Below are 20,441 nucleotides of genomic sequence, written 5' to 3' on the forward strand. Positions count from 1 at the left end.
TTTTTAAATATTTTAGATGGTTTGATGTTATTTCTTTTCTGAGCAGTGACAGGTGGAGGGACGTGTGTTCAATCAGAGAACCTAGTGCTGGTTTTGTGGCATCAGAGGCTTTTATTTGCAAAGTTCAGACAGGACAGAGACGTAAAAAGAACGGGGTGAGACATGCAGCATAGACCTTTAGCTGGAGCTCGAGGACAGCCTCTGTGTGAGTTTCCTGTTCCACCATTACACCATCAGAGCCCCAATTAATCAACTGGTTACTGTAATGCAGAACAGGAGTGTATGAAATAACAGACGATGCTCCTAATAAAGATCAAACTTAAGTAACACATTGATCACAGAACTGTTTTTAATCGTATTGCCATTTAAGTAAAGAAAAACAAAACAAATCTGACATTTTTTTCCTTTTCATCCATAGGGCTTTTCTTTTTAGCATCTTTTTCCTTTTTTTCTACAACTGTCACTAAAAGCAAGAAGTCTCACTCTTACGACTACTTACTACACATGCAATATTGAAAAACACCTGTGTGAGAACAAAGAAAATAACACCTAAGCTTGAAAAATGAAGGTTGCTTTCAAACTTTTACCTTCCACTTAACTTTCCATTAATCTGCTTGGAAACAGCCAGCTTTTGCAGCAGTGACCTTTACGACTTCTGTGAAGTCAGCAGTCCTCTCCACAACAGTTGTTCTTAAATCTGCTATATAAAAAAATGACTTTATAAGCTTTGGTTTCTGAACCGAAACCATGAAATAAATGAACTTTTCATTGATATTCTGGTTTTTGACATGGACTGTTATCTACAGAAGTTTTGACCTTGTGCGTTCAAACTCTTGTGTGCGCAGCGGAGGAACGTCTGATCTGAAGGTCACAGCGTACGTTCAAGTTCACTCAGAGCTAAAGTAAACAATTTGATTTTCATTTCTGGCAATGCATTGTTTAATAAACGCCGTAAAACTGCAATCACCGCAGTGGCGTCGACCGGGTTTTCTCGGTAAAGGTGATCCACTCACAGGGGACAGTGAGACATGAGGAGCGGGGGGGATGAATGCAGGGAAAAATAGTGAGACCCTGAATGAGTCATCGATCACGTCAGATGGAAAACAGAAAAAATAGGCTATTTTTAGCCTTAAAGGAGCTGAGCTGGAAACAGATTGTCCCATGTGGGGGGAAAAGGAGGCATGATCAGCATCCATACATCAGCTCTTTCAGAACCAGGATGTGGCTTTGGAGAACTCACAACCAGAGAGCTGCAGCAAAAAAATAAAAAAACAAATAAAAAAACAAATCCAGAATTACTCAACAGTCCCTCAAAAGATATTGAAATCTAATTACACCTTTTATTATTCATTCAGCATTTCCTATTTACGGCAACACTAGAGGGCACTGAGTGCCTTCATGTGCATGAATGTCATTCATTCATTCATTCATTCATTCATTCACAGCGCCGTCTATTGTGTTTACTACACCACCACATGCTGCACATGCAGGAAGAGCAGAGGTGGATTTCAAAGGAGAAGCTTTTTTAATGAAAAATGTACCTGCAGAAGCCGAACGTATAATCTCATTTCAGTAGCAACATCCGCTTCTTCACCTAAACAGCAACAGAGACACCAGACCTTTTGTCTGTGATCCAGTCTGATAACCTCCCCTCCCCCCTAAATAAATATGAGAAGCAGTGAAAGCTTGTGGTTGCTAAGCAGGCAATGCCACACCACAGCTGGAGCTGCAGCTGGAGAAATGGTGGAGAGAGTTGGGGGTTGGGGCTTCTGACAGAGGATTGACTGGGAGGAAGGAGGAGCCAGACAAGTTCAAGGCCGCTGTTTCCCCAACACCGTAATGGTGGTAATGATGTGTGTGTGTGTGTGTGTGTGTGTGTGTGTGTGTGTGTGTGTGTGTGTGTGTGTGTGCGCGTGTGTGTGCGTGTGCGTGTGCGCGTGTGTGTGCGTGTGTGTGTGTGTGTGTGTGGTGAGCTGGTGCACGTGTGTGGTTGCAGACAGAGGGGGGGAAGGGACGGAGCTGAAGCAGCACTGATGTAAGACCCCATGAAATATGGCATATGAACGTGCTGAGAACAACAGGCTTTGTTGGATGATGGAAAAGCTCCTAAAAGAAGATTTAAAATTTTTCTTTAAATGAACAAAAAGATAGATAAATAAAAGTAGCAACTCCATGTGTGCTGTTAATATGAAGTAACTTCAGCCACATGGAAACAGGTTATTCAAGCATTCATTTTGATCTAAAACAGCAAATTGTATGATTTAGGTTTCGATTTTAAATAAATGTCGATGCAGATTTTTAAGCTGGACCAAAGCAATGAAAAGGGTGACGCGCAAATTATTTCCCCACTATAAAACCTGAATGCAACAGCAGAAAACATTGGCGCTGATATAAAGTGCTTTGCTGCATAAACAACACGATTCTCTAATCATCTTGTTTTTTGCAGACCAGAGCAGGACAAGAGATGATTTGAGGTTGTTCCAGCTCACTACTCAACGAGTATCTCCTGCACATAATTCACGTTTGAATGTTTTTGCAATGAGATAATAAGAATACTAACAGCTACATATATTATCTGACTGTACAGCTGAATGGATGTGGGCCTTTTCCTCAACTGAGCCACAATCAATCTGAATAAAGAGGAGCAGATCAGCCGTCTGTATGCATTTCTAAAAAGTCATAGAAAAGCTGCAGGATTGGTGCACTAATGAATAACTTCTGTCTTTTATGTGATGAAATTATAATTACGTGCCAAATGTGTGGTGTCACAGGAAACTAATTTTGCACATTAAGTCCTGAACGGTGCAACATGGTGAAGAAAGCATCATGCTGTGTGGATTATTCTTCAGCACGGACAGGTAAGCTGGACAGCGCTGAGGAGAAGAGTGATGGAGGTTCGCATGCGGTCAGAGCTACAATGAAATGCTTTGAAAATCATATTTCTTTGCAGGAATGGTCAAAGTGCAAACCTAAAACCAACTGAGAGTCTGTGTTAAATATTTCTTCTAAAAGGCTCTTCATCCAGTGTTGACTGAGCTGGAGAAATTCTTCAAAGAAAATGGATGAAAGGTTCACTCTTCAGATGTGAAAAGCATCTACCGTAACCTAAAACACCTCCAACCCTTTGTGCAGCAGATACCAGAGTAGAGAGATTTTCTTAAGAAGTCCAAAACTTTCTTTTTATATTCAGAATTATGTATTTGATCTTAGTATTTGATGAAATTACCTTAGAGACTGTATGACTTGTGTTAAACATGTTGGGTATCCTTCCGCAGGCCTTGTGTTTGTAGACCTACCTGCTCACACACACGTACACACACACACACACACCTTTTCAACTCTGACCACAAATCTTCTGTGGGACTGATGTCCTGAAGCACCTTGATAGGTAATTTGGTGGTATGCTAAGGGCTGCTGTCTATTTGGAAGATTTGTTTCTGCCAAACTTTAGGATCTAGGATGATGTCTTTCGATATTATGTCAGTTTTTACACATATTGTTATTTTTACATGACGCTATTATATATTTAGTGAAGATCACCAGTCCCTCATGCAGCATAACACCCCCACATCATCACGGTGCCACCTCCGTACATCATTGTTGGGAAACCCAGGAGCTCTTTCTGCGTGGGCTTGGAGGTTTCCCTGCTTTTTCTCCAAATGTAACAATTAGCATTTTTGCCAAACACATCAGTTTTGGTTTCATGAGCCAGGACATGTCTCCGAAATTTAACCAAACTGCCATCAGGATTATCGTTTGCTATGGATGTACGGCTTCTTCTCTGAGTGGCCTTTCAGCGCATGATTCCTGTTTTGCTGTGGAAAATCACCAGCTCCAGCCAGCATCTTCTCAAACCTCAAATGTTTTGGCCTTGTCAGAAGCCATAGAAGCCCTATCTTGACTTTCCTATATTGTTTAGAATTATACTAATTGTAAATTATGTAAATTTTATAAAGAAATAATATTAAACAAGCTTTAAACTGGTTTATTATTCTCACAATGATCTAATAGATCTAATTTTGACAATCTAAGCAAACTTAAAAAGGTCAAGTTAAATCAGTTTTTTTTTAAAAATATCAGGCTATGAGAAACAAAAACATTGAGTATTTTCTATACAGTTTTATTTAAAACAATTAGGTTCTCTTATCAAAACTCTACTGGTATTCATACAAATAGTCCAAAATAAAATCATGACAGACTAGTCTAGAGCTATGAAAAAAATAAGATATTTCATATTTAAATCCTAAAGCTTAATTTTAAATATTGTTTAATTTCCACCACAGTTTTCAGTATTTTACAGTAGTTCACAAAAACTCGTTAATTCGGGTCTATTCCAGCAGGAAGAGGAAGACCGTTCACACCACATAAACAAATGAATAACAGACTATATATTTTAACTATCTTAGGTCTACAAATGACTTATGGGGTAGATGTTTACAAACATCTTGGGTTGCTAAAGGATTAGCAAAAAAAGTTCCTCTCAGATTTCATAAGAGCTAATTTTGTCTTCATTCGAGGAAAAAATCCTGTAATGAGCATGGCTTAAAAACTACAGCACAACAACCCAGGTGTTGTTACGCATTCACACTTTTTTTTTTTTTTATAAAAACGAACCACTCGTTTTGGAGGAGCCGAAAAGAAACGGGGCGCAGAGGGGAACAAAAAGAAAGGGGCCAGTAGAGCTCCTGCAGAGAGACAGAGAGAGAGAGACAGAGAGAGAGAGACAGAGAGAGAGAGAGAGAGACCGAAAAAAACGTGACTCGGCAGCCTAAGAGCTGTTATGCAACCGCTGACCTACTAACACATATCTGTAGCAGGGGAGCCGGAGAAACTGGAGCAAAGTGTCCGGCAGCGCACAGCCGACGCACAGATAGCCCGAGCCAAAAAGGACAGGAACAGCATCCAGCCGAGCCAGTGACTCATCCGACACCGAGCCGAGCGGCGGCACTCGCACAAACTTAGTTTTATTTCACGGCTCCTCGCTCCTTTTTTTTCTCTCTCTCTCTCTCCTCTCCTGGAGGTTTCCTCCTCTGAAGGGACAATACGGGAAGGAGGAAGCGGGAGCGAGACAGCTTTTGTGTCGGGGAAAGCCTGAAGCTTTTTTTTCCCTGCTGCTGCTCTTCCTCCGGGACGCTAAAAGGTATGTTTTGACTGAGCGCTGGACTGCTTCGTGGACTCCTGTCTTTACCTGTGTGCGTGTTTTAAACCCCTTTTCCGCCTCACATAAAGCCGTTTCACCGACGGGAGGAACGGGATGCTCGTGGCCGGGTATTGTTCACATGGCGACTGGCTGCTCCGCCGGTTTGATCCCGCGTCTGTGCGTGACTTTCAGGCGTTTTGCGGCTTCCTTCTTGGGTCACGTAACACACGACTCATAGGGGAGCCAAGCTGGACACGTTTGTTGAAGTCTCTGTCGTTTTATTTGGCTCCAGGCAGGAGTGCATATATGTGGTCAATGTCAAGGCTAGGTAAAAGCCCTCATGGTGGTGCGTTGCAGTGAACGGGGACAGCTGCCGCTGGGCTCTGTTGTCCGCTTAATTCACTTACTATAATAAGTCCTACACGTGGCATGCTGCTTTTCTTTCGTTTTTTTCCGCCTATCAAACAAGTACTGAGTTATTAATTTATCCATGTATGTGTTTAATGCATGCAAGCAGATACATCGTAGCTGGTTGGGGTGCCGTTTTGTTTAAAATGCGTTAATTTTGTAGCATCTTCAGCTAAAACGCAGATTTAATGTAAATATTTATCTTTCTTTACGATACATAACCCGTTTTAATAGGGTTATAAATTGGTGTATAGTAGACGTACGGTAGATATTGATAACCTTAAGCAAAAATGCAGCTTTACATAAAAATGTACAGTAAGAAAATAATGACTTCAATTTGAAATGAAAAACCCATCAAATATGTAATTATAGCTGAAATAATGAAGCATATTTGTTTACAGTGATAATGTTTTATTTAACGTGTCATTTTGGTTCAGCTACATGGAATTAAGCAATAACATAGTTAACCATCTCTAAATTTAGTAGCAGTTTTATAGCTTAGTAATTAGGTGTAAAACATAGTAATTTAATGGTTTAGGAACAAATAACCAAATATAAACCTGACCTTTTGTTAGCATGTTTTAAAAAAGAAGGTGAAATGTTGACAAGTATTTGTTACACTGAATATTAAGCCTTTTTCAAAGGGAGACCAGTCTAACAATCTGATATTAGATGGTTAATTAGTCAGGCTATCTGCTCTGGCAGCCATGAACATGTCATTTGTAGCTCACTAGTTTCAATACAGCATTCCAATGGTAAGGCTGAGATGGCTGCGCTGCTTCAGTTTCTTCTTTACGACTGTTCTTTTAATAATAAATATTAGAAAGAAAATGTGTTGCAACCTTCTTTCTGCCAGTGACCTTCATGCCTCTTTTACTAGAAATGTTTTTTGTTGTTCAGATTTGTGGATCAATTGGTTGTGCTGTTTTGGTTCCTGTTTTAGGTCGTTTCTAAAGACCGCAGTTTCCTTTAAGTAAGCTCAGAGGATATGACATAACCAGCAGCGCAGCGTCAGAAACTCTTGAAAAGTTTTACATTTGATTGTTTTTCATTCAGGAGTCTGGAACGGTGCAAAGAAATGAAACTGAGTTTGGACAATGTGTGATTTTCAGTAAACGTTTGAAAGAGAGAAATAGTAATATCTTTAAAAAAATTCACATTGATGTCCTTTTACTCTGAATTGCCACATCATTATTAAAGGTTAAACTCAGTTATTTTTGTTTTTCGGTTAGTGAAATTACAAAAAAAAAAAGCAAACTCATTAGAATAATTTTAAAAATTATAAATAAAAAGGGCAATTTAGCAAATATATTGGCACTGTAAAAAAAAAAAAGGTCAGGTTTAGATTACAAATAAAGCATGTTAACTTTGGTAATTGTGTTAAGCAAACTAATTTAAATAATCCGTATTTAATGTGGAAGGCTCCATATTTCACCCACATGTTTCAGGTGTCGAATGAGGATTTTGAAATGGAGGTCAGCTGCGTTTGTTGACCTAGAAAAGCGGAGTAAATCATTCCTTCAGCAAACTGTTGCAGCTGAGCTGTTATGAGACTTGTTGAACATGCACATTGTAAAGTAGGCACACACTTTGTACTCAGATACCCAGAATGTTTATAACACTTCCTGAAAGTTTTGGTAGTTTAGTGGGAAATTTCTAGGATTCCTGCTGATTCCTTACACACTCTCTACATATTTTGTTTTTTAATTTCCAAAGCAGAAATAAGAGTAAATCTCCACAGTGGGAGCTGTGTTTTTAGAAAATGCTTTCAGCGGTGATGTAACACAGCTGCTCAGTGTCTGCTGCTGCTACTATTTTTAACCCGATTACCTCTTTTCTTCCACCAGAAAATGTATAGGGTGAGCCAGATGCAGCTCTTCCTTCATCTCTTTGTTTTGTGCCAGATCTCTTTGTGGGTTTGTTGTAAAGTTAGCAGAAGGGCATCCAGCCTTGTGATGCAATGCATCGGAAACCCCTGTCTGGCGAGGGCAGGAGCAGCGCTGGTGAGTCCGGCTGCTGCCAGTTGGTCTGGTTTCACAGTGTGGGTGCGTTGCTCACTCCGTCCCAGCCAACTCTCCAAATGTAGGTCAGACCTGAATCTGGGTGAGGAGGAGAGACACGAGGTTTGCAGGGCATGTGTTGGACTACTTTTTTTTTTTTTATTGTTATTATTTGGCTCAGGCTCTGAAAGGCACAAGATTAGAGATGTAATTCCTGACTTGTCCCAGCTTCCATATCTTAATGTGAAATCTAATTGTGCTGATTAAGAAAATGCTTTAAAAACCTGCACCCTTTCCTCCACAGTAATTGTTTCCAGTTGTTGTTCGTCGGCGCATTGTCATATGGAGGTTAGTTTCTGTCAGGGAATTCTCACCTCCTGGTTTGTTTGACACAAAAGCCTTGGTGCAAACAAAAAAAAAAAAATGGAGGTTCCTATCTGGGGCCTCTTCCACGTGTGTGGTGTTGGATCTTTTTAAGCATGGAGGAGGGGGGAAGAGGACGTTTTTGCGTATTTAATCACGCTTGCCTCGGAGAGGGTCAGAGGTGAAGCATTCCTCCGCCGAGTGGCAAGTGGCTGTGAACTACCCCAGGGAGGTTGGGGGGGGTGTTGTTTTTCCTCTGGGAAAACGCACAGAAAACATCTTACAGTGAATCAGTCTTCCTAGGCACACAAAGAGCAAATTACACAATGCGCCGTGGCTCAGCTCTTATCTCTTGAGTCTACGGGGCTACGCAGAGGTATCTGAGGTCAGCTTGTAAACCTGTGGCGTCTGCTGCTTTGTAATACGAATGTGTTACACAAGCCTTGGTCCTCACCGGGAGAAAATTCAGAGCACGTAGGCGATGAGCAACGACGACAGCCCCTCCCCGAGCGGGCCTGCGAGGGAGCATGGGAGTGAATTTGGCTGCAGAGATGGGTGTGTGCCATGACGTCAATGCCTTTGCGCTATCTCTGGTTATAATTTCCCCATCTGCCATGGGTTTCTGCTGTAATGTGTTCGGGAAAAGGTATAACGTGCTCTCTCTCCGGTGTTCAGGAGTTAATGTTGCATAAAGAAAGAGAGGAAGAAAGAAAGAGAGGAAGAAAGAAAGAAAGAAAGGGAGAAAGAAAGAAAGAAAAGATCCCCCCTTATGTCGATGCAGATGACGTGTTTGAGTGCACCTTGTTTCATCGTGCTGCAGCAGCGTCTGTAAAATTCCTCTCATGTCCACTAACTGAATTCCTTCTGTCACCAGATCTCCCCCCTCTCTGCTTCTCTCTCTCGGTCTCCCTCTTTGTCCCCCCACCCCCTCCCGTACCTCTTTCACTATTTTTAGCGTACGCTCTAATACGCTCCTGCTTCTCCCCTCCCTTGCAGTCCCACTGACCTATTTAGTGGCGCACCGTCAAAGACAGGAGTGTTTACTGCTTTGCGCCGTTTCTAGGTCAGTGGGACAGCGCAGAGACGTGTGCGTGCGTGTTTTCTTCCCGCCCGCCTTTGTTTTCGCGCTGCCTCTCTCCTCGCTCTTAATGAAAATTATCCAAGATCGGGGAGGGCGGAGGCTTTCAGCCTACATTTTTCCACATCGTTTTGCGTGATTCAGTTCAGATCTCTTTGTGCTGCAGGCCAAAGTTAGACAAGACACGAGATTCAAGAAGGCAAATAAACAGATTTGTATCCAGAGTAGTTTTTAGGTTGTCTGTGGTCATAATATTGTTTCTTTTTTAATAAATGGACGGGTTATGTAACAGGGTCACTGACTCTGGAGGAAGCCAAGAAAGATTGGATAACATGTATTACTCTAAAGCACGTCTGTGGCACTAGATCTGCAGCTCTAATTAAAGGGGAACAGCACATTTAGGTCAGTTTTCTTCCACTAACTAGGTTTTGCTGAAAGGCTGCGCAGTAGATCAAATTGCAACCTTTATAGCAATAAAACATGATCAACGTTGCGAACAGAAAGTGCTACTTGGATTCAGTATTTGGTAGGATATTATATTTCAAGTGCAGTGCATAATTTTGTTGCATGCTAATAATATATTTGGCCTGTGGGACAGACTTCCACTGGCCTCGACGACCTTGCTTCATGTAATAACTGAGGACATTTTAATGAAAGAAAAGAAATAAGACAATATGAGAAACGTGGGCAGTCGTAATGGCTGCGGTTATTGCCACTTTCATCAATATGATCACAGCAGGATGTTTCCCTGATGTCCACGCAGGCCTAGCGAAGGACTGCGATTTTGACCCTTACATCCTCACTATTTGGCTAACAGGAGTGGTTATTTGTTCAGCTCTGCAAAGAGACACTGCAACGATTTGGAGGTGCCTGCTGCTTTCAACAAGATTAAAAAACGTTCTATATCTAAACCTTACATTTGCACAAGAGCTCACTTAGTTCTTACCCATTTCTGAATGAATGTGTTAAAAAAATACACGAATTGGTGTTTTTGCTGTTAAACAAATGCTACATTAAAAAGTAAAGCAACATTTTTAGCTTTTGATTGGGCTGCTTTGTGGAAAACTTGGCTAATTCCAACCTCTGGACAGTTGTTTGGCGAATCGCTGCAATTATCCGAAGCTCTTGTGGGAACAAAACAATGACAACACTGCTTTTATTTTTAGTCTTTGATTCTTTGAGTAGCTTTAAAGAGGTCACTTGTTGCACTCTGATGTTTCTCTTTCTGTTTGTGTCCATCAAGCTGAACTTAGGCTTCACTAAAAATTAAAATCTCATTCTTAAGCGACACACATGTTTCGTATTCGAAAACATCTAATCTAAGCTCCATTTCAATTCCAATGCGGTCAATAAGAAGCAAAGCCAAACTCATTGCGATCGGAGGCACAGTGACCTAGATTACATTCACTCTGTGTGTCATAAAAGGATGTTTTCATGCTTGTGAGGCACTGCAGGGCTCAGTGCTGCGATGTGTAATTAATTTCTGCATACGAACTGCGCAATGTTGTACAGCGAGGAAACTAGAGGAACCAGAGCAGATCTGGCTGTTACATAACACGGAGCGGCCCGTCAACATCCGTTTGTGGTGCATTGTTTTTAATTTTATGGTGCAACGCACGATGGGTGGGAAAGACTTCCTGTTTAGCTGCAAAGTTGAGATGACACGAGGAAGCTCAGTTTGCAGTGTTGTATAATTTTAGAAACTGCGATGGCTATCAGAGAAACTGCGATGTTGTTGTTGTGCTAGAACCTCCCACGGGCCAAAAAGCAGAAATTACAGCATCAACAGTTTCTTTCTTCTTGCACCATAGTAAACCATCAGCACTACACAAATCCAGTCACTCCTCCCTCAGCTCTTTAATAGTTTGCCTCTGCAGAGCTTGCACTAGGTCAGCCAATTTGACTCCTCGTCATGTAACAGACTTCTGCATATGCAGCATTGTCTGCACATGTGTAACCGGAGCCTTTTCTTTATCTCTTAAGGCATTAACAAGCTATTTTCTGTACCCAATAAAGCACAAGCAGCTTTCTGCGATTGTTAAAACGTATAATCGTAATGTTTTTTCAAATAGATGTCATGTCAGACTGTTTCTGCACCTCATCTAACTTTTTCTCTCTTCTGCTCCTTCCCTTCTTCTCTTTCCTGCTGCCTCAGTAACCCACTTAGAGGTCGACATCTCTAAAGCAGAGTTCTGAAAGAGCCCTGGAGAAGACTTACTGACCTACATCCTGCATAAGACACAGCGAGAACCAGAGCGGCGGCCTGAAAAGCTACTGAAGACTGGCAAAGAGGCAGATAAACTCCAAGTCACCTGCAAGACTTTGGAGAGCTGTCAACTATTTGAAGAATAAGCGTTAATATCTCTACAATCAAGCACCAACTTTGGTTCCTGTTTTTCAACGCTCATTTTTCAGAACACTACTTCAATGTCTGAAGTTTTTGTCGAGTTCCACCTCTTTTTAATCTTTTTGGCTAATTTAGACACTTGAAAAATTTTACCTTGGAAGATAAGTAAGAGCAAATCAATGAGGCAGTCCTTTCATCAAGCACAAATACCTCATCCAGAAGTTTTTACTGATCCAGCGACATAGGCCAAACGTTATAAAGTAAAAGGCTTGTATAACTTTTCCATCTTTTTTCACCCCTTTGCCCTTCAATAGGGTCTTATTGTGACCCTCAGTTGGGGAAAAAAAAATGGAAAGTCTCAATTTAAACATCCCATCCAGCACTAATAAAAACACCATGGAAGTTGAAGCATTTTCTCCCTACAATGGGAGCCTCCCTTCCCCTGGTCCTGACGGTCCTGCGCGGATCAGCCGCCAGCCCAAAGGCTCTAAATCAACCGTGACCTCACGTCGCAAGCGAGAGTTCATTTCTGATGAGAAGAAAGACGCCTCATATTGGGAAAAACGGAGGAAGAACAACGAGGCGGCCAAGCGTTCAAGGGAGAAGCGCCGCATCAACGATATGGTGCTGGAGAATCGTGTCATGGCGCTAAACGAAGAGAACGTCCGTCTGAAGACGGAACTCCTTCAGCTCAAACTGCGCTTCGGTCTCATTAGTGCATCTTCCTACATGGAGAAAAGTCAGCAGATCTCCAACAGTGCTGCAGACGGAAACCCAGGTAGCAATGGGAGTAGCACCAATGGCACCCCTAACAGCAACGCCTACCACTCGAGCAGCGGCTACTCCAGCGCGTCCCAAGTGATGCTGAATTCTGACTCATCTGAAGCTGAACAGTCCAGCCGAAGTGAACGCCACACCATGCTCCACAAGTACTCCCCTCTGGGCTCTGTGTCTGATATGTCTGATGGTTCTTCCAGAGATAGCCCTGAACCCATTGGCTACAACATCAAGAAGGAGCCCTTGGGAATGGAGATGGGTGGACTTGAAAGCAATAGGATTCCCAATGGAGTTACCAATGGGATACCAAACGGAGCTTACTGTGGCAACACCACTCTGGTTTCCCCTCACCAGCAAAACACCACATTAGCGGAAACTGCCAGAGACTACCAGTATCATCAGCAGGAGCACCAGCAGTGCCACATGGAAACCACTGGTCCTGCTCCTCAGGCCACCTCTACGCAGAGGAGCGTCATCTTGTACCGTTCCAGCAGTGGCTGTTACCCCATGGAGAACCAGAAGCTGGAGGACCAGCAGTCCCAGCAGAACAGACCGCCTGCGCAGCACATCCTGCACAGTTTGCCCTCAGAGTTCTCTGACTGCTCAGTAACCATCTCTGAGGTTGCAGAGAAGCTCGAGAGGACAAAGACCATGGACTCACCTCAGTATGAATACACCAACGAGCATGCCGAGTCCTCCGAGGAGCTCCAGCAAAGATTCAGTCACAGTACCCACCTGCCAGGTGACGACCACCCCTGCTACAGCTACCAGGCTCAGGAGAACCGTCTTCAGCACACCGAGAGTCCCCAGAACTCCTTCGCCCCTGAGCTCATCAGCAGTGAGGAGAGCAAGTCCTTCATACAGCACAATGGCTACCTCGGCACACTGGATGAAGAGCCCCCTGTTCTCACCTATGAAGGAGGGCCCCGATCCGATGGCTTCTATCAGGAGAATTCCTCTGCTAAAGACACCTCCTCAAGCGACGGAGACCCTCGTAGCTCTGATAAAGAGGGCTCCACCGATGACGAATCCCCCTCATCGTCATCCTCAGACATCAGCAGCTACCACCAGAAGGCAGAGGGAGCTGGCGGTTTGCACAGTGAATACCACACTGAGGTCCACGTCACTGCCCTGCCCCACAAGCTCCGCCTCAAGTACAGAGCTCTGTCCAACGGGGCAGCTGGAGCTCAGGTGGAGGGACTGGTCTCCAACTCTATGTCCCCTTCTCCCACTCTGCCCCAGCACCCCTACTTAGCCCTGCCCAGCAACCCTTCCAATGGCCAGGCCAACGGAGAGGGCAAAGAGACTGAGTATGTGGAAGAAGTCAAGGCTGAGGTGAATGACAGGGCAGAGGCTAAAAAGGAAGGAGGGAAGAAGGGATCTGCCGGTGGAAGAAGTGGACGGAATAAGAGGCGAGATTAAGAACGAACATAAGCAGCTTGTGTATTTTCCTGTCAACTCTCTGTCATTTGATGAAACTAGACAGCTACAACTCACACTGGCACTTTGCAGGACAGGCACTGATCTATGTGAGGTGTATTTAGCACTGCGTGAAAACGTCAGTATCAGGATATGCGAAATCCCAGATCCGTGCTTTGGAGGAAGACGGACATCCTTTCCCCAGAGCATGGTGCGTTTCCAACTGCGAAGGTGAATTTCTCACAACCAGATAGTGAAGTTTTCTTTCATATTTCACCATCAGATTCACTGTGTCACCTGTAACTCCTTCCTTTACTCTCTCTCCTACCTCCCTAAGATCCCTCAAAATTAAAATAGCAGATTAAGGAGGGATGGATGAAACTCCAGAGTTGGAGTTTCCGTAGAGGAAAATTCAATTATTCATTTTTATTAATTGCCTTATTGGCTGGTCAGTCTGTATTGTGGCATTATGGGAGCATTCCTTTTACCAAAGATATGCATATTTCCTTTATCGTCTCCCTTTTTTGTCAGTTCTTCCCCCCCATTTGCCTACTTTTTTATCACCATTAGCCTGGTCAATTGAACTGGATTCAGACAACCATCAGCACACAAGTCCCCTTCACTCCCAAAGGCACTTAGATTGTATATTACTGTGAAATAAATTTGCAGATATCAAATATATATTTTAAGAAAAAAATGTGGCAAAAACAAAAAAAAAAAATTAGTAAAGAAACGGGGTGTGGTAAAAGACTTACAAGTTATGCGTGTTGTTTTGAAACTTCTTGTACAGTCCTGTTGTTTCTTTTAATTCTAATAAATGCCTCAAAAAATGTTTCTTTTACTAAAACTGTGAGCTACTACTCGTAAAAAAAAGAAGACAGGTACATTTGTTCTCAGACTGTGTTCAGATTGTCCACTCGTTCACTGTAAACAAAACAGCCATTTCTGCTGTAGGTTGGAAACTCAGAATGTAATGTTTCATGATATTATGTGGTTCACTAGAGGTTTGTGTCATGTGATACACTGACAAGGTCAGTTAAAATAGACTGTAGATGTAGGGACAGAATTGACCTTACATGGTAATGTTAGCATTACAATGCTAACCATTTTCTTTTTGCGTTAGCATTCTAATGTTAGCTTTGGCATGCTAATGCTAGTACTAGTGTTGGCACTTGTGTGCTTCCTTTTATACATTGTAGAGTTAGCATTGTAATGTTAGTATTAGGACAGTAATCTGAGGATGGTGTTAGCATCCCACCGTTAGCTGTTGATATTTGATTTAGCATTTGTTAATACTAGTTTCCTGAACTAATAATTGCTATTCAAAGACTGAAAATGTCTAATTCCAGCAATTCCCAGTCAGAATGACCTGGAGCATTTCTGAAAGTTTTAAGTTAAAACAGATGATAAAGATGTCAAAAATAAATTGTAAATACATATAAGAACATAAATAACGAGCCCAATTTCGACCGTATGCTCATATGTTTATTTGCACACACACTACAATTTTAAAAACTGTTTTGTATGAGATATTTAATAGCTTTCCACCGGTCTTTACAGTTTTTTATATATATATTGAAGTTACATTCTTAATGCTGCTTAAGTGGATACAGTAAAGAAAAGTAAAAAAGCAGTTTTGTGTGACATGTTTGTATTGTAAATGTACATGATGTTGATTATGTTTTCAGCCTTATGCTGTCCATCGTTTCATATTTAGGGATGCTTCTGCAGGGTATCAATGAGTTTTCAAACTGGAAACAAAAGTACCTGCAAATCCCATTTAATAGCTCAGTTGGATTTTAACTGCTGATGCCAATTAATGGTTTTCTTGATGTCTGACAAGCCATTTCTATTTTCTAAGAAATATAAAACATAAAAATATTTTGTGTAGGCTGATTAAATTGACCAACTTCTATTTGTAGACTATCTCAGTCTATGCATCAAAGCACATGTTCCTAACCTCCACCTGATTTTGACCAAAGTGGGAGTTTTGAGGTTTGATGCATTTAATGACCCTACACAACTTGGATCACTGGTTAGTTAGTTCACCAGTACTTTGGTCTTTATATGAGTGAACGAGTGGACATGTCGAACACAGGTTCAGAGTGGGATCCATGCTCAAACCACCTGCGCTCCTTGACCAGTTTTTTTTTTTTTCTCCATATCAGTTAAGGCAACACATAGCCTTTAGCAGAACCTGACAAGCACAAGCCTTGTTAGCAGTTCATCCAGCAAAATCCATTGAATCCATTAAACAAACCATCTCTCCAGTCACAACCAGCAAAGCTGCTCTCTTTTGGATAAGGTGCCTCTTTATTGTGTTGTTCCTCGTCCTCATGTCGGCCAATGTCTTAGACCCCTTTCAACTCTGCACTGATTTGTTTTAGCTACAGTAGCTGCAGTAGATGATGCGGTATTTAAACTGTTTTACTTCCTGGTGCCTGCCTCTGGCCGCTATGTATAAATGTAAAGTTGTCTCTATCTCTTGTATACTGCTGTCTTTGTTATTTTTAATAATATTTTATCAATATTGGGTTTTTTTCTATTCTATTATTGTGTGTATTTTTCAGCCACTTGTTTCATTATGCTCTAAGCTCTTCTTGTTGTGCTGTGTATTTACCCATTGCTACCCTTTGCTGCAGTTACCATTTGTATTCTGTGTTACTGTATAATCTTTGTCTTTTGCCTAAAGGCTTCCTGAAAATGGGAAAAAAAAATAAAAAACAGCTTGTTCAGAAGTAATTATGTATTGATATAATTCACATTGATATGCAAATGGCTACAAGAGAAAACACTCAATTTTAATTGTGAAAGATTGAAAATGGGGAAAAAAATTAAAGGTTGTTGAACTAAAGAATGTCTCCTTTGGCCTTTTTGAGACTGTCTTAATCTTGTTTTATTAAAAGTGACATACAAGTACAACATTTGCATAAACACAATGATTTACACACATATCTCAATAGTTTTGAATAACATATTTATGTAATTCAGTTTTGAGTGAAAGTAACATATTCTGCAAAATAAGTGCACAGTAACATATTGCAAACATTTCGGTAATTATGGACTGTAAATAATAAAATTTAACCCTTTCATGCATAGTGGTCACTACAGTGGACAGCTGTCTAAAAGCCATTTTCTTGTGGTTCTTGTGGATTTTTATGTTATAAATGCACACAGACCACTGAAGTGGACACTAATGCATCATAAAATACACTATCAACTACTGGCCATCAGCTGCAAATGCAAGAAATTATTTTTGTTAAACCCAATATGGCCGACAGACAAAAAAGTATGCCAACCAACCCGGTCCCTCCTTCTACTGTAGTAAACGGTAAAAAAAAATATTGTGACATCAAATAACCCCTAAAGATCAATACTACTGATGCATTTTTCAAACAACAACTTTGTATTTGGAGAAAATTACAATTGATCACCTAATTAAAATATTTTTTTTTTTTACATTCGTTTCCTACCTTTTTTTATGCCTTAAGAAAATCAAAGAAAATTTTGAAAAAAAACATAAATCCTGACACAAAGGATCATAATTAATGCATGAAAGGGTTAAAATTTTATATAGGACTTATAGAAAAATATTTTCATACAGAAAAATAATGTGGTAACAATTGCTAAACAAGCTAGCTGCTTCAGGAGGAAAACAGGAGATCAGATTCAGGAGGTGTGGACTCAGTTTGGAGTAAATGCATTGAAAGGCACCACACACACACACACACACACACACACGTTTGTGTTGCTATCTTTGTAACCCTAACCCTACCCTACTTTCCATTGACTTCCATTCATTTCTACAGCCTAAACCTTACCTTTACCCTTTTCCTAACCCTATCCATCACATACCTAACCCTAACCAAAACTCAATTCATACCTTAGCCCTAACTCTGACCCCTGACCCAAAAACCAGGCTCCAGTCCGCACAAGGAGCAATTGGTCCCCACAATGTAATATATGTCAGGAAAATCGTCCCCACAAGGTATTACAAACAAACGCACACACATCCAGGACGCATTCCTCCTGTTAAACCCCTGAACCAGAGACAATGGCAGAAGTGTGTTTCCTGGGCAGCTTCCTCAGTTGCCAAATGTCCTCTTTTCATGTGAAATAAAATATTCTTTACTCTTGACAATCAATACCTCCCAGCCCACCACGGCTGTCACCTGGGTGGTCTGATAAAACGAGGGGATTTATCATGAGATCATTCAATAAGCGATCGCTCAATTTAAAGCGTCTCTCCAAAGGAAATGAAACAAATATATTAGATTCGCATGCACCAAACAGACAAAAACGAACACATATTTAATATACTGCTATGTCTTTACTTCGACAGCTTGGAGAAAAGTGAAAATATTTGAAACAAATGGCGTGAACCTTGTCAAGTTTAGATGTTTTCTGAGAATATTGTGCAGTAAGGCAGAGCAGTGAGTTTTACTCTGATTTTTACCACATCTAACAGGAAATACCACTGAAATGACACAAGCAGATGTGAGAGATCTTTAGTTTTGCTTATAGCTTCATGCCACTTCCGAGCATTCCCCTCTTTCTCTCTCTCTGTGTGTGTGTGTACAACCAGCAAGAAAACATGATTCACTGGAGCTGGCTCCATTCGTTCAGGGCTCCAGCCTTCATTTCAGATGCTTGACTCACGCTGCTCACTAAGTGCTTTCTTAATGCACACTTACCTTTCCATCAGAGCCAGCTTTAGAGCAGCGCCTCCGCTGCTGCTTCTTACTTCTCAAACACACCAACAATCCAGAGCCACACATGGACCTGACTATTACATAATCAGACACCGTCATGCTATGTGGCTGGTGCGTATAGACTCCATCTTAGTGAGCAGCACTGCAGCTACACGGTGAGCTCTGCTACTCGTCAAAAGCCTCAAAGATCCTTGTAAGTTTCCTGGCAGCAAGACATTTTGGAAACTGTTTATGTGATAACAGTGCATCCGTATCTCTTGAGCGTTTTAGTCACGCTACAACCCAGACTTCAGCGTGTCTCATGGAGATTTTATGTGGTAAAAAAGAAGACAATCTGAATCTATATCGTCTGTCCAGACGATATAGTGAAATGACCCACTGCTGAATCAAAAGCCATTTTTAAAACTGTGATGTTCAACCATTTGTGGGGAAAAAAATGTCATAATGTTATTAAAAACAACCACAAGAAAAATTATAAAAATGATTACAGTTCAGTCATCTGAGGACTGCTGGTTGAATTGGACTTTACTAAGAAGTATTAAAGGCATTCTCTTAAACTGTTTTAGTAAAAAAAGAAGTAAATAAAATCCTTAAATCCTTTATTTTCTTTGTCAAAATCACGCAGCACTCTTGACTCACACTAATCACATAAAATCCCACTAAAATCCTGCTTTGGTTTGTGGTTGTAACTGTACAAAAGTTTCAAAAGTTTAAGGGCTGTGAACACTTTTATAAGGTGTCATAATATATGTCCCAGTTTTTGTTTCACTACCTGGAAATATTCAATTAATACTAAATACATTTTAGACAAAACAGAACACACTTATCTTCAAGAACATGTTTAAACCAGCAAAAAAAAAAAAAGGGGCAATTCATAATGGAAAACTCAAACCTTGAGTGAAGTTGTGTCACAAAGCCCAATTATTAGCTTAAACTGTCTTGTGTTGCCCAGAGTTGCACAATATTTCAGCTCAGTGCTTTACAGGGAAAGTTACACAAGAGCAGCCTGAAGGGAAGAAGAGCGTCGGACTGCGAAAGCAGAGCCGGCCTGCCGGCCCCCGTCCTGCCGGCTTTTAATGCAACGACTGCTGCTGCTGGGAACAGCAGGTTGGCATGAGAGGAGCAGGAGTTACATAAGAAAAATGACAGGAAGGAGAGCCTATCACACACTGCGCTGTTGCAATCTGCAACATTAACACTATTTTTATTTATTTTTTTTTTTTTCTTCTGAACTGATGATAGCAGCTCTGGCTGGAAAATGTCAACATGGATGACAGGGAGCCTCTCCCAGGAACTTCACGCCGTGTTTTCATCCTCAGAGTGGCTCACATTGTTGAGTAACTTTGAAAAAGTAAATCAAATGTACGGCTTCTTGTCTTGTTTCTCACTTTCAGACTGACTGAGTGAAGGGTGTGCGGTGGTAGTGGCTCACCACAAACAGATCTGGTGGTTCCAACAAGTAATATGAAACTCTTTTTTTTTTTTTATTGTTGTTGTTTTTTGTCTTCACTCCTGCTCTCTGCACCACCCACAGCAGCCAGCTACAACAAGGTGACGTTCCTGAGAAACCACTTTTGGATCGGATCTCCTGTTTTCCCCCCACTTCTTGTTCTCCTTCTTCTTTTTTTTTTTTTTTCTCCAGCCCATCTTTGAGCTGTACAAGCTGCTTTGTGTTGTGCAGAGGCTTGTGAAAACAGGCCAGGAGAGAAAAAAACTAGGTCAGTGAGGAGGGATGGGAGAGGACGGAGGAGAGGGGCGAGCGGCGATGCAGAAGAGAGGGGTTATTCAAAGTGGAGAGAATGAGAGCCGGGAAGGAACGGGGGAGGGAAGGTTACATCACATCCCTCCACAGAGTAAACTTCGGCAAAGTGCTCAGAATGGAGCCTTATTTTGTTCCAGGGAGCAGGTCAGCGGCTCACAATGGCCGATTATTTCCTCTCAGCCGAAACACTTTTATGTAGGAATGCTGCGTGAAAAAACTGCAGATTATCAGACGGATTAAAAGAGACACTATTTTTTTTTGTAACTTTAATTTAAACAGTTGCCTTTTTGTCAGTTACATACTAGAATCTGAGCAGAGGGATGGATGCACGAGTGTGGAAATTCAAAAGCTGGAGAAGAGCGAGAATTATTGAGACTTATACTTGATTTGACTTCTACTCCGTTTCTCCTCTCTGTCAGATGCAAACAACTCTGG

The 20,441-nt window shown here is 41.5% G+C and overlaps 1 protein-coding gene across 1 annotated transcript; it reads left to right on the forward strand.

Annotated features, from left to right (window-relative positions):
* Positions 1 to 4,620: 4,620 nt before the first annotated feature.
* nfil3-5 (nuclear factor, interleukin 3 regulated, member 5) lies at positions 4,621 to 16,389 on the forward strand. Its single transcript, XM_015008674.2, has 2 exons — positions 4,621 to 5,140; positions 11,145 to 16,389. Exon 2 carries the CDS (start codon positions 11,685 to 11,687, stop codon positions 13,533 to 13,535), a length of 1,851 nt encoding a protein of 616 aa, XP_014864160.2. The 5' UTR covers positions 4,621 to 5,140; positions 11,145 to 11,684; the 3' UTR covers positions 13,536 to 16,389.
* The last annotated feature ends 4,052 nt before the right edge of the window (positions 16,390 to 20,441 follow it).

The sequence above is a fragment of the Poecilia mexicana genome, unplaced genomic scaffold, assembly GCF_051168715.1.
Source record: "Poecilia mexicana isolate PSO_F unplaced genomic scaffold, ASM5116871v1 scaffold_1, whole genome shotgun sequence".
In the NCBI taxonomy this organism is placed as follows: domain Eukaryota; kingdom Metazoa; phylum Chordata; class Actinopteri; order Cyprinodontiformes; family Poeciliidae; genus Poecilia; species Poecilia mexicana.

Excerpts from the sequence above, each read along its gene's own strand:
- nfil3-5 (XM_015008674.2), top strand. The coding sequence starts at position 11,685 with ATGGAAAGTCTCAATTTAAACATCCCATCCAGCACTAATAAAAACACC.